Source organism: Stenella coeruleoalba, assembly GCF_951394435.1.
Source record: "Stenella coeruleoalba genome assembly, chromosome: 1".
NCBI classification, from domain to species: Eukaryota; Metazoa; Chordata; class Mammalia; order Artiodactyla; family Delphinidae; genus Stenella; species Stenella coeruleoalba.
In genome coordinates, this window is record NC_137169.1 from 57809757 (window position 1) to 57824753 (window position 14997).

General features: G+C 39.5%; 1 protein-coding gene across 1 annotated transcript in view; it reads left to right on the forward strand.

The window, feature by feature from the left end:
- The window catches only part of IL12RB2 (interleukin 12 receptor subunit beta 2), a 78836-nt gene that overhangs the window by 10680 nt on the left and 53159 nt on the right, over positions 1–14997 (forward strand). The window contains exons 2-7 of the mRNA XM_079924835.1: positions 1019–1130; positions 2650–2937; positions 9818–9932; positions 10841–11025; positions 12244–12386; positions 13503–13653. Of these exons, the coding sequence (XP_079780961.1) occupies positions 1055–1130; positions 2650–2937; positions 9818–9932; positions 10841–11025; positions 12244–12386; positions 13503–13653 (958 nt within the window). The 5' untranslated portion in view covers positions 1019–1054. The remainder of the gene's footprint in view (positions 1–1018; positions 1131–2649; positions 2938–9817; positions 9933–10840; positions 11026–12243; positions 12387–13502; positions 13654–14997) is intronic.

Here is a 14997-nt window from a genome sequence, read left to right on the forward strand (position 1 = left end):
ATCACCAGCTTGCGTTTTCCAAATCATTCAAGGTAAAAATACTCAGTAAAATAAATAAATAATGAATTAACAAGCAAACAAACAAAATTGAACTTCTATAGAAAACCCAAACAGCCCCCTAAGAACCCTTGGAATTCTTACTGCCAAAGAGATCAATCTTTTACTAAATTCTTGGTGGGGGGGGGGCCGGGGTGTGTGTGGTTATGAGCCACTTTTTTTAAATTATTATTATTATTTGTGTGTGTGTGTGTGTGTGTGTGTGTGTGTGTGTGTGTGTGTGTGTGTGGTACGTGGGCCTCTCACCGCTGTGGCCTCTCCCGTTGCGGAGCACAGGCTCCGGATGCGCAGGCTCAGCGGCCATGGCTTACGGGCCTATGAGCCACTTTTTAATCTCCTGTTACTTCCAGAAGCACATAACTAGATCAGAAATTCTCACTACTGGAGCTTCCCTGGTGGTCCAGTGGCTAAGACTTCACCTTCCAAAGTAGGGGGTGTGGGTTCCATCTCTGGTCAGGGAGCTAAGATCCCACATGCCTTGCGGCCAAAAAACCAAAACATAAAACAGAAGCAATATTGTAACAAATTCAGTAAAAGACTTTAAATTTTAAAAATTAAAAAAAAAGAAAGAAATTCTCACTACTCTTGGAATTTAATACTACTGCGTTTGACTATGATGATGCAGCCCTGTTTGGAAGAAAAAAGTTTTGTGTGAGACTGAAGCTCAGAAGGTTAAGTAACTTGCCCAATAGTCTCAAAAGTATTTAAACCAGTTCTAAAGGACTCCAAAGGCCAGATCTCTTCCCCCACCCTTTGCTGACCCCAAGAAGCTTAAAGGACATGGGGGTTAGAGGTGGCTAAGATTTTCAGTTTACTAGTTTTAAAGGTAAACTTCATTAAAAAAAAAAAAATCTTAACAACGTGAAGAAAATTAAAGGGGCATTTTAAGCCCTCTGAATAGTATTGGTTCTGGTATTTTGTGAATGTATTTAACATGAATGAATTTGTGTTCTTTTACAAGGAAAAATACAGAGGTGTATTCCGGAGTTGACTGTCCATGGTACATACAGTTAACGGGTGCCCATTGGCACTTATTTTTATCATCGTGTGGCTGTTAGTTAAAGCAAAAATAGGTAAGATATTTCTGTAATCTAATCTGTGGAGGGATTTTTGGTTTAAATTCTCAGTTATAGATGAAATATGCATTTGTGGTAAATGTTCTGGTAGTTGGTCTTTTGTAGTCAATCTTCTGTCAAGTTTAAGTGGATAAGTCTGGTTCTATGTCTGTTACTAATATGTATTTTATTTCATTAATACTAATGATTAAGAGTCCAATGATATCTTTTCCTCTTAACAAAATGACTAGGTATCAAGCTAGCCATCATGAATGAATGTTTTACATTATAGTGCATTTTAACAGAGGGTATTCATGGATGGTTCAGCTCTGCTAAAAAAATAATGGCTGGCATTTTCTTTGCTGTTTTTATTGGCATCTTATTTTTTACTTTCTGGCCCCTTAGGATCAAAGAAACAGAAAACAAAAATATAAGTAAGATTAGAGAGAGAAAGAGACTTAGTTCTGAAAATAAAAATGGAAACTTTTCAGAATTCAGTATTTCCTTTATTTGATTTGAATAACTTTTTTACCAATTTGTTTATGGTAGTTGATCCAAGCAATCTGATAATTACCAAAAAAGGCCTTCAGTGGAGGCTTTATATCACATCTAAAAATTCAAGGTGAGTCTATAACCTTGAAAAAAACCTTCTGAGGGTTTTTTTCTTTTTTTCATCAGCAGTAGTGAGTACTACCCAAAACTGCTAATTTCTGATTAGTTGTCGTATCTACATATACAAAACCTCCTGGAGAGTAAGAATGACCTCTCTTTAAGAGTTTATTGTGGGACCTGGCGTATAGAAAATAATATGGAGAACTCTTTTTAAAAGAAGAATACATTAATGTGATTTCGTATTAGCTGTATTGGGCAATGGTTCATCCTACCTAGGGTCTTACATCTTGAAGGAATACCATGGTAAGACTTGATTTCCATCCTTGATGCAAACTACACATACAGAGCCCCTAAATATTTTCTCTTTGTTATAAAATAATAGATTACACATACTTTAGACCTCTAATATAGCAAGAGAGGGAATTATTCCCAAATCTTCCCTTTAACATTTGTAATAGCCTTTTAAACATTTCTAATAGCTTGTTCATCATTTTGGTATGAGTATTGAAGTAAGTGTTACAAATCATAAGTGGGGATGGAAACAAATGTGATTTATTCTGGGAAGTGATTTTTAGTAGTCTGGTGAATAATTTGCATAAAAGAGAGATTGGTTTTTCCTAGAACTGTGCTCCTGAATGTTCTTCCAACCCTATTTTCTCACCACTTTCCTATTTATAGTTCTGGTTATAGTATTACTGTTTTGAGAAGGATGTACATTTTAATTCAAATACAGTTAGCCTTCAATATGTTTGCCTTCTCTCCTCATTGTGCTTCACCAATACAGCCAGAGCAATGTAGCTTATGTATATTTCCATCATTTGACAGGGTTAGTTTTATCCAGCTTTGGGGAATTACACAAACCCTCCATCTTGCAATGGGTTTCTTATATGCCATCTTATGTCTTTTGCATTTGTGTCTATTGCAGATGTGTGCAAGAGAGGGGATGTGACTGTGCAGCCTTCCCATGTAATTTCACTTGGGTCAGCTGTCAACATTTCGTGCTCTTTGAAGACCAAACAAGGCTGCTTGCAATTCTCCAGTTTTAACAAGTTAATCCTCTACAAGTTTGACAGAAGAATCTATTTTCAGCATGGTTATTCCCTCAGCTCGCAAGTCACAGGTCTTCCCCTGGGTACAACCCTGTTTGTCTGCAAACTGGCCTGTAGCAGTAATGACGAGATTCGAATATGTGGGGCAGAGATCTCCGTTGGTGGTGAGCATTCCATCCTGAATTCCTAAAAATTGGTGATCTTCTTGTATTTGTCATGATTAAGCAGAAATCCAAGTAGGAGACAGTGTTCTTTCTTCTCCCACCACAAGGATATATTTAATCTTTTTTTAAATATAAATTTATTTATTTATGGCTGCATTGGGTCTTTGTTGCTGCACACAGGCTTTCTCTAGTTGTAGCGACCGGGGGCTACTCTTCGTTGCGATGTGCGGGCTTCTCATTGCGGTGGCTACTCTTGTTGTGGAGCACAGGCTCTAGGCACGTGGGCTTCAGTAATTGTGGTACATGGGCTCAGTAGTTGTGGCACACGGGCTTAGTTGCTCCGCAGCATGTGGGATCTTCCCGGACCAGGGCTCGAACCTGTGTCCCCTGCATTGGCAGGCAGATTCTTAACCACTGCACCACCAGGGAAGTCCTGGATACATTTAATCTTGATAGTAACATGAGCACCTCAATGTAAGAAGTCCAGAAATCAATAGAACTGGGATCACATTTAGTAAGTCTCCTCTTCCTTCTCTTCTCTCTTTTCCACCCCTCTCCTCCCCTCTCTCTTTCGCTCCTCTTTTTGGCCATTAAGACCATTTACCTATTGCCCGTGGCCTCCAATGGCAGGAAAATGGCTCTCCACAGCTGAGTGTTCATTCCTTCTTACTTATGAGAATTGTTCAAAGCCACTGCCCCCTAGAAAGAAGAGAGATGGCTCTTTTGACTTATGCAGCCCAGGCTGATACCCAAGGCTGAGCACTTTTCCTCTCTCTGACTTAATGCACAAAAAATAGTTCTTCCATCCACCTCACTCCTGACCACTGGTTATCAGACTTAGCAGAAGTTGAGAGAACTATCGTCATACTTAGTATCTTTTCCTGGGTTTTCTAGAAAACTGCCTGAGACAAAACTGACATGCTAAGACTTCATGGGGGGAGGGGAGTTGTACAGTTCTAGAGAAGCAAGAGTGAGGGAATGAACTAGAAAAGGAGCAGAGCAAACACAAGGTGGTTAAGTGACTGAGCTGGCCTTGGCATCAACAGAAGATACAGCTGGTTTCTTGGTCAGTAGCGACATCCCCAGAAAGAACATATAGAAATAGAGTGACACGTGAAAGAGTTAACAGTCTGCCATCGGTCAGAGTTCACCCACAGAGCACCAACTCCCCCGCACTGCTTGCTTGCACTGTGTGTGGGCTCCTCCACGCAGCCGTGGGGAGAAAGAACTAAGATGTCAGAGTTGGCGTCTGCAGCCTGAGCCACAGTGCACAGGGTGAGCCAACAGCACACCTTCCTGCAGCCTGCAGCCTGCAGCCTCTAAGGCCCAGCCCAGCAAGCCAGTGAGCATACATAGGCCCTGAGCGATCCCACGGCACTCTGTGCCTCTGTGGATCCAGGGAAGCTCCGAAGGGGCAGGTGAGAGGCATAAGAAGAGTGGGAGGAATTGCTGCAGTAGGCTGACTGACCAAGATGCGAGGACAGGGTCCCTCTCATAAAGAGAGTGACATAGAGCTCAGTGAGACTCTTCAGGATGGAAAGAGTCTCTTTCCCTCTTCTAGGGACCTCTTCTCTGTGACCTATAAGAAGGTGGTTGGTACCAGGCGGTCTTCCTGGAGGTCAGCCACAAGCATTGAGCAGAACACCAAGCAAACGTCTAAGCAGATCATTTGTGGGCACGGAGGCATAAACTAGGTCCTGTACTCCTCTTCCAGATCAGGGGCTCCTGTTCACACCACTTATGGGTCATGTACTCTCAGCTCTGATAGCCTGTGGTGTAGTAAAAGGTACCTGGGCTTTGAATCTCAACACTGCCACTAGCAGTGGACTCTTAGACAATTTCAATTCTCTGAGTTTCAGTTTCTCCATCTGTGTGATGAAGATACTAACACCTACCTCATAAGATGGTTGTAGTGATTAGATGACACCTTGTATGCAAAGTGCTTAACCTAGTACCGGTCACATAGGAGGCACTTAAGTGATGAGCGCTAGGGTTGCAGGTCCATCGGTTTTACTCTTTTCTTCATGTGTGCAGCATGCTAAGTGCTGAGCCTGTTTCTCTTGAAAGGAAGTATAAGCATTGGTTACAGACAAAATGAAAATTTTTTCTTAAAAACACCATTAGTCCTCACCTCCCTTGTCCTCAGAACACCTGAATATTTCATCCAGGTAATTCACAATCTTACAGACCATCATACCATATTGGTATCAGACATTCTCAGCCCTGTGATGTCAGTTCCAGGTGTCCACAGTGCTGCAGGTGTTTTCTTCTTATTTAGGGGGCTAACAATGGCCTTGAAAGTCAGTATCTTTGCAGATGTCCTTAAGCCATTCCATTCCATTTCCTATCTTTGCTTAGGTGCATGAGAGTGATGTAACCCCTTTTCATTTGTTTACTTTTTTTTTTTTTTTTTTTTGCGGTACGCGGGCCTCTCACTGTTGTGGCCTCTCCCATCGCGGAGCACAGGCTCCAGACGCGCAGGCTCAGCGGCCATGGTTCATGGGCCCAGCCGCTCCGCGGCATGTGGGATCTTCCCGGACCGGGGCACGAACCCGCGTCCCCTGCATCGGCAGGCGGACTTGCAACCACTGTGCCACCAGGGAAGCCCTCATTTGTTTACTTTTCCATCCAGAGGTTGTGGATACATCTGTGACAGTTTGCAACATCAGGAGATCTAGGGAGATAGTGAGGGGTATCTGCCCAGTGCAGCTCAGTTGGGTGACACTGCTGGAATGTTGCTTGTGCAGCATACTCAGGTGGTAACCACACTATCAAATGGCTGCTCTTTGAACAAGTTTAGCACCTTTGAGGTGAAGAACTGACTGGAAGCAACACCTTTTTCTGAGTATGGCTAGTCATTCCAAGAAAAGACACAATGAATGTTGGTTTAACCCAGTGTAGTAAGCTTAAACCTATCTAGTGAGGGAGTGAGCAGCCCATTTTCTTTTTTGTGATAAGCAGTAGCCCATAGTGCCATTGCATACTCTGAGTGGGCCTGTCATAAAGTTGACTGGTTCTTCAGAACTGGGAATGGGTAAATGGCCTTTAAGCCTTCTCTTTCTGGCCCCTTCCTGGGCTTGTGCTGCTCTGCTGCCTGGAGCTCATCCAAATTGTGCGGTAACTAAACAACCAGTGCTCTACCTAACCTCAGAGGATTGGGCCACAAACTATTTGGACAATCAAGGAAATAAATGAAAGACAATGGATCCTTGCTTAGTTGTTTTCAATATATGTTTAGCTGTTGATATTTCTGAAAGCTGTTTTTCTAAGACCTTTTATTTCACCTAGTAAGTAGGGCTTTTAAAAATAATAAGCATAATACGCATAACAATTCATTACATGGTAAACCATTTTAATTTTCAGAGACTTTGATTTCTGACCTTTCCTTAGCATCGGCTATTATATATTTGTATTGAAGAGAATCACATCTGGTTTCTCCTGGGGCAGACAGTCTCTGCCCAAACCAAGTCCTGGGCTGAAGTAGACACCTTGATTTCATGGTCCAGGGAACTCACACCGAGAAAGTTGACTTGATTTGTGGGTAAGAGCTGTGGTCTTTAAAATGAGATGCTCTGCAAACTTTTAGGAGTAAAGGTGAGGGTGAGTAACTTTTTCATTAAGCAAAAGTGCCAGGTACTTTATCTCATTTGGTCATCAAAAGACTGTATGAAGCGTTAGGGTAATGATGCTGGTTTGAACACATGCATTTACTTTCATTCCTTGTGAAATAAAGCCAAGATGCAGTAAAAAAAAAAAAAAAAAAAAGTTTTGTAGAGGCACAAACCGTAAAGGACAAAAGGAATGGGAGGGGAGACACAGCAACAAAGTTTTGGAAGCTGGAAAACAGGTGGGCCAGTGATAATTGGCTTAGCCTACAGCTGGCAGTGAGAAACTTCAAGATGCAACCTGATTTAATGCAGAAGCTCCCACCCCAGACAGACAGAAATTGGTGATACCATATACTGCTGGGAGTGAGGGTAGCAGTGGGGATAAAAATGGGAGATTTTAATTGAAAAATCTATTTAAAAAACAGATTCTCAGATTCCCTTCCCAATTTCATGTATCCAGTTACTTGCTGCTTTTCTACACTGGCATAGCCCTGGAGGCCTGGTATCAGAGGGCCACTGAGCTAGTTTCAGCCCATTCAGTTGAGATTGATGGTACGCACTGAAAAACAGAAGGATGAAAAGGACATTGGCATATAGCTCCCTTCAGACCTGTACCCTCCTCCTGGCAGATTAGAAAATCCTTTTCTGGAAATCAGACCAGGCTAAGAGGAAATATCTAAAATTATTTGCAATAGAGGTTCCTAAGAAACCCTAGTCAGATCATCCTGGAGTGAAACCCAGAGTCAACAAATGTCCCTCAACTGACATACCCACAGAGCTCCAATCTATAATGTAGTGTTCCCCCTCCTATATATGAATAAAAATACAAGGATCCAGGAATTCCCTGGTGGCCCAGTGGTTAGGACTCAGCGCTTTCACTGCCAAGGGCCTGGGTTCAATCCCTGGTTGGGGAACTAAGATCCCACAAGCCACACAGGGTGGCCAAAAATAAAAAAAAAAAAAAAAAAAAAAAAACAACAAGGATCTGAGGAAAATGCCTAACACGGAGAACAGAAACTGAAACAAACATGTGGAACAAAGCATAGAAGCAAAGTGGAAGAAACAGATGTATTCAGGGAGAAGAAATGTTAAGAAACAAAATCTATCCTTGATACACTTAGGAACTAAAAGCAAATATTGCATGTAGAACAAAAATAGGATGCTATAAAAAGGAAATATTCAGAGAATAAAAAACATCCCCCCCCAGAAAAAATAAGTGGAAATGAAAAACTCAATAGGAGGGAAGAAATGTAAACTGAGGGGTTTTTTTCCCTCATATTAGAGCAAAAGGATCAAGAGTTTTAAAATATAGGAGATAAAATACAAAATTAGAGAAGAAGGTCCAACCTATGAAACTAGGGATTTTTAGAAAGAAAAAAACAGATAAGAATTATCAGAGAAATAATTCAAAAATGTTTCCCAAAATAAAAACTAAAAGTTCCCAGAAGTTATGATCTCTTTGAGAATCCATAAGAATGAAAGAAAAGAGACCCCATTAAGCACAGTCTATACTCAGCCAAAGTATCAGTCAAGTGTGAGGGTAGAATAATGACATTTTTAGCCATGTTCAAAATATTTCCTCTCCTGCAACCTTTCCCAGGGAACCACTGGAGGATATACTCCACCAGCACAAGTAATTAAATCAAGAAAGAAGAAAGCATTGGATCTAAGAAACAGGAGATCCAACACAGGGGAAAAAAAAAAGAGAAGGAATTTCCAGGACACTGAGGTCTGGCAGTTCCAGAAAGATAGCTGTGTACAGGTACAGAGGCAAACCCATCTCACTGGAAAGTTCACAAGGCTCCCGGAAACTGGTCTCCAAGCAGATGAAACAAATAGAATTCTCAGTGCTTCTGAGTATGTTGAACAGTGATTCAGATAATTGACTTGAAAGTTTAGAATTATATTAATAATAAGGAAACTAAACAAATGGAAAAACAAGAAAATGACTACCTCCAAGATAAACAAGAAGTTGTACATAAAATGAAAAGTTAACATAGTATTAGTCGTAAGCGGTTGTATATACAGATATATAAATGTATACATGTATATATGTATATCTATATATACACATATGAGTCTATTATCCTAGGAAAAGAAAGAGTTTATTATTCCATTAAACAAACCTCTATGAGCTACATATTGTTCTACTCACTTTATAGATGAAGAAACTGAAGCTCTGAGAAGCTCATCTGGGCAAGATCACACAGTGGGTACTTACTGTCCCCAGATCTATGGTGTGTGCTAAGGACAAAAAAAGCTTTTATTCCATCAATTACAGCTTTCTTTTTTTCTGAGCAGACAGTGTCTAGGGCTTCGGTGGTACCCTTGTTTTATCTCACCCAAAGGAAGCCTCTGTCTACATCTGGGTCTCAGTATTAGGGTAGAATGAGATGACCCAGTAACAGAGTATTCTCTCTTATCTCCATTGAATCTGAGAAACTCGTAGCTTTGAGTTCTGTCTTTGACTATAAAATGGCTTCATTTAAAAATACACACCTTATGATAGAAGGGACCATGCCTGCCTTGTTCACCTTTGCATTTCCACAGCTAACACTGCCTAGCCCATGGAAGGTTCTCAATGTCTGTGTACATAAAGAATTAATTTATACGTGTTCATTAAGTGCTCCAAGTGATGCTGCAGAAATTAGATTCAGGTGGTACAGCCCAGGAAGGCATGACTAAGGGCCAGTGCGTAAAAGTGCCTTGGCAACAAATCTCAGATCAATGGAGAAAGAAAGCCCCTCAGTTTTAAACGTTTCTAATATTTGAATGGGCTTCATTCTAAAAAAGTAAACTCATCATCAACTGGGGTAATGGAGCTAGCACTGAACGTTCACCTGTCAGGGAGAACAGTAAAATATGGTGGTGAAAGACTTGGATTCAAGTCAGCCACTCCTGGGCTGGAGACCTGATTCTGCCACTTCATCGTTTTGTAATCTTGGGCAAGATACTTCATCTCTAAGTCTTAGGTACTTGATGTAGCTGCTATGATTTCCAATTGAGAAAAACCACACATAAAACACTGAGCATAGGACTTGGCATATAATAATTGTTTGATCCATATTCACTATTATTGCCATGGTTATTAGAAGAAATGCATGCCTAGGAGGCAAATTTGAACTTCATGGGATCTGAAATAGCTCCCAGCTCCTCTGGGTATAGGAGACATAGGGGAAGTATTGTTATCTTGTTGGCACATAATAACAATGTAATAGAAGTATCACCTGTGTGCTGTTTAAAATAGGTGGTTTTGTTATTTATTTTTAAAGTTGTTCCAGAACAGCCTCAAAACTTATCTTGTATACAGAAGGGAGAACGTGGGACCGTGAGATGCACCTGGGATAGAGGACAAGACACCCACCTGTATACTGCCTATACTTTACAGTGAGTGAGACTGTATTTTCACAGCTTTTTTGGTAGGTCTTCTCTTAGATGACATTTAGAAGTACCGAACAGTTCTAGTTTTACCAGAGAGAAGAAGCAATAAACACCTCTAGATAATTAGATACTTTAAAAAAAATTCTAGTGTTCATCAAGTAAAACTGGTTTATTCATCTAAAGTGTGACTAACTCAGAGTTCTCTTCAGGGCCTCCAAGGCCCCTGTTGTAGTCGTTCTTCCCTGCTCTATAGGATTAAACTGGCTGCATTATATCCCTTTCCTTTTCTGCAGTTGTGGGCTCTTAGGGTCATGGTATAGACTCTTAGAGTCTATAAATAGACTCTTTTATGTGGTAGCATTCCATTTGCCTTGGAGGAGTTTCTTTTTAAAGCACCTTTGCCTGACCTGAGAGTTCACAAAAAGAGAGAGTCTGGGAGATTCTTTTCCTTGGAGTTGATTCTGTAATCCTCTCCAAAGATCCCGCTGGTAGCACTATGCCTAAGTGAGTAGGAGATAAGGAAAAGGCAGTGGGGCTCAGGGTTCTGGTCTGTACCAGCATCTGGCATTTCTGTGCAGTAAATGCCAAGGTGGCCATGGATCCTTTGGATGATTGGATCTGTCCTAAGGAGCTAAGATGTCAGCCGGGGTTTTGGGAATTCAGACAGTGTAGAGATGCTTACTCACCCATACGAATGTCAAAAAGTCTCAGTCCTACCAAAAAAAAAGAGAGGGGTGAAGTATGGTCCTATTTATGACCACAGAATACAAATATTCCCATTGTGTATCCCCTAGTAGTAAAACTGACCTTAAAAATGTGAGGAATTTTAAATATATGAACATTTTGTTCCTTTGTGCTAAGAAGGCAACAGCACATAAAGTATCTTGCTAAACACAATCGTCTTTCATTTACAGGTTAAAGGGACCAAAAAATTTAACCTTGCAGAAGCAATGTAATGATCACTATTGTGATCATTTGGACCTTGGAATTAACCTAACCCCTGAATCACCTGAATCTAGTTACACAGCCAAGGTTACTGCTATCAACAGTCTTGGGAGTGCTTCTTCATTCCCATCCTCATTCACATTGTTGGACATAGGTATGTATTATTTCACTTTTTGTAAGTGTCGATCTTTAGCACGTGAATATTATTTTTTAAATCACTTGAATGTTCTATGTGTGATTGTTTCAAAAGGGACAGTGGTTCATGGAAAGTGGCCAGTAGGCATAGGCAAAGGATAGATGTTTCTTTGATGCAAGCAAAAGGATGTATGTCTCTAGAGCTATAGAGAGATGTTCAAAATGGGATATTGAACACTATTCTCTCTGTTGGAGAAATAAGAGCCCCCTGGCCTCAAATCCCTTGAAGGTACTGGCTGCCAGTGATACCATCTGACTGAGGCAAGGGTCATGTGAGGTTATTCAGGTGTCTTTTCACCCCCATGGCTACTCCATTGTTCTGAGATAGGCTGCATGTTGGCCTGCAGGGCCAGAGCAGCCAGGTGCCACCTATAAAGAAAGTGTATCACTGTACCAATCCATCTTCCTCAGAGAATACCTACCTCCACCCCTCTCATCAGCTTGGGAGCTAGAGTGAGCCAGTCCCAGCGCATTTCTGAGCAAATGTAATTGGCCCAGTTGAATCAGAGGCCAATCCCAGGCATTCCCAAGGTCTCAACATCCCATGTAGGACTGGGCTTCAGGCCTGCCTGAAGTTCTGGCCTCACACTATGTGTCTCTCTTCTCTCTTCCCAAAGCACCTCTTTGCACACATACTGCTAACTGTGAGTCTGAACGTCGGTATCTACTCTATATTTTCCTATCAAAGTTCTGCCCATTCCACCTTCCATCTCTTTACATTGATCATCTCTAGCCACCTTCTTTCCCTCTTATTCTTCTCTTCTATTCCTCTGTTGCTCTCTTTCCTATGGCTTTTCCTACCAATATTTCTTCTCCTTCTGAGGTGATCACCACTAACCACACCTCTACCTTCTCAGCCACTGGAACTCCTGGGTTTTGGCACATTGGTTTTCTTTCAATCATTGAATTAAATGGAATCGAAATTATTACTGATGTTCATCGTAGTTTAGTAAAAATGAGGGTAGATTAAAGGGAATTACTTTAATGATTTAGAAATGAATCCAACTTTTTCTTCTTTCTAAAAGCCAGGGACTACTCTCTTGTCTATTTCACCAAGTTTAGTAGCCATGCATCTTAGAAATGAGATTTGTTCAACTCTTTATACGCCCATGTCAATACATAAGACAATTTCCAATTATGGAGCCTGAATCACACTTTTTTTTGTCCTGGTTACCAGTGAGGCCTCTTCCTCCGTGGGACATCAGAATCAACTTTGTAAACGCTTCCGTGAGCAGGTGTACCCTTCAGTGGAGAGATGAGGGACTGGTGCTGCTTAATCGACTCAGATATCGGCCCATTAACAGCAGGTCCTGGAATATGGTAATGGTCTCTAGAGTGAAGGGGAAACCAGGGAGGGGTTCTTAGTAGCAATGCCCAGATCTCTCTTTTCATACCAGCAAAATATGGAGTTTAAGAATATTTAACCCACAAGTACACATACACATTTGAGACATACCAGTCACTTACACTTCTGTTTATTAAGAAATATCTTAAAATTTGATCACTGATTCCGAAATTTTTTAAGCCACAGGCTTCTGTAAATCCACATTAATTTTCTACAATTTATTTCTAGTGAGTCATTTTTCCTTGTTATTTTACCCCCACCCCATCATTACTTCCATTATTACTTTTTAGTAATTTTTTTTAACATTTTGGAAAGAGAAATATTAGGGAATGTTCAAAGAGGGGCTTATCTGAATTGAATATTCCAAAGAAAAAGCTTCACATTTTGATGTAATAGTAAACATTAATTTTTTTTTTTTTGCCATGCCACGTGGCTTGTGGGATCTTAGTTCCCCTACCAGGGATTGAGCCCCAGCCCTTGACAGTGAAAGCATGGAGTCCTAACCACTGGACCACCAGGAATTTCCCTAAACATTAAATTTTTTACAATAAAAAATATAAGATTATAATTCCTTCCAGTATTTTGTAAAATATAATGGCTTATAATAATAACAAAGGATCAGCTCCACATGTAGAGAGGTATAATAATTAAATTTTTCACCTATAATTTTTCCTATATAATTTTCTTATATAATTAAATTTTTCTGTTTGGGACCAGTTTTATGTCTGTGTTAAAACATTCATCACATCCTAGTTGTAACCAAATAAAGAATAATCTCTAGTGTAGAAACAAGCTTCTTCAAGGCCCTTTTGAAAACTGGTAGTTTTCTATCTTGTTTTTCAGCTGGTTTCGGGATCCCCCCTTGGAATCCATATAGATGGATTCTTAGACCCAGGAGTTTTTTGTTTTATTAATGAGAAGCTATTGTTTCAGATTAACATCACGTGTATTCAGTAACCCAGTCATTGATATTTCTTCTTATTGAATGACAGATTTGAAAAGTAAAAAGCGTTATCTGGTCTAGTTTTCCTACCCTTATTTAAATTAATTTAGTATTAACAGGCACTTTTTAAAATCTTGTTGGATTCAAGGTTAATGCCACAAATGCCAAAGGAAGACATGATTTGCTGGACCTGAAACCCTTTACAGAATATGAATTTCAGATTTCCTCTAAGTTACATCTTTATAAAGGTAGTTGGAGTGATTGGAGTGAATCATTGAGAACACAAACACCAGAAGAAGGTATGTGTCTAAAAAAAAACGGAGGGGAGGGAGGTGGATAGAGTGGAGGAAAGACAGGAGAGAGAGAGGAAGATGTAATGATTTCCTTGGAATAGAATCTCTAAAGAACTGTTACTGAATCAAAAAGTATGAGTGCATTAATTAACAAGCTCATTTTGACATTGACTTAAGTATTGAAGCTGTCCAGGGAGATATGTTTATATTGCTAAAAATTTTTTACCATTAGGTAAGTCCTACTCCTGTTTGCCACATGTTATCATGCTGGTTACAAGTTTATGCCTCAGTAATGTTTGATTATATCTCTTATTTCTATTTCACTTACTTTCTCAGTTACTTTCTCTTATTCCACAAAGCTGCAACCAGTAATTTCATTCCTTTATCATTAAACCTTGATACATTTTACCCTTTGGATTCTATGAAAATTAATATGGCTTTATAAGCCATACTAAAAGCTTGAAAAAAGGTAAACTCTGGAGACAACATTTTAAAATAAAGTTTAACATCTGGCAATCTTCTCTCCTCCAAATGTTACAGCACTGTACTTCTTCAAACCTTTGATACTCACTGCTCACATGAGTACCACTAGACTGCCCATAGCTATAAAGAGGAGATCAAATATACTTTTAAGTCTGATGGACTTTTCTTTTTGGTAATTATTGGGAAGACAATTTTATTGAAGTATAATCGAAAAAGCAAAAATGCTTATATGAACTTTATGACAATACTAAATCTTTGGAGATACAAGAAATAGCCATCTGAATATTAGTTTTCAAAAGCACTCAGTGATACAGTATACAGCTTCATAATTTATGAAAATTTGTTTCAGAGGAAAAATAATTGACATATAATCTGTTGCTTTATTATCTGGAGATTTTGAAGCATTAATGTCAGAAAAGCTAAGTCCTTATTTGTGAAACTTATAGATATGTGTGCATGTAAACTAGCCTAATGATTAAGCTACATTCATTTTCTGTGAGCTACTAGTGATTTTTGGTAACTGATGACACTTACCAGTGATACTCCAGTGACTTTCAAGGATGTAAACTATTAATAAAATAAATAATATATAAATTGTAGAATAATTGTATACTCTTCCTTTCTTCTGACAATAATTGCATTTCGCTATTTAAAAAAATATTTTTAAATGAATTCATTCAGCAATTATAATTTATTCCTCTCATTTTATGATAAAAATCTCTTAAATTAATGTTGAGCCACTTTTTCTCTGTTTAAATGTGTGTCATTTTTATACTCCGGAGCTTACTCTTGTTATCCTTTTATTACAATGTCAAAGTAATGCATTTTAAAAATACCTCATGGATTTTTAGACTTTATTTATACATA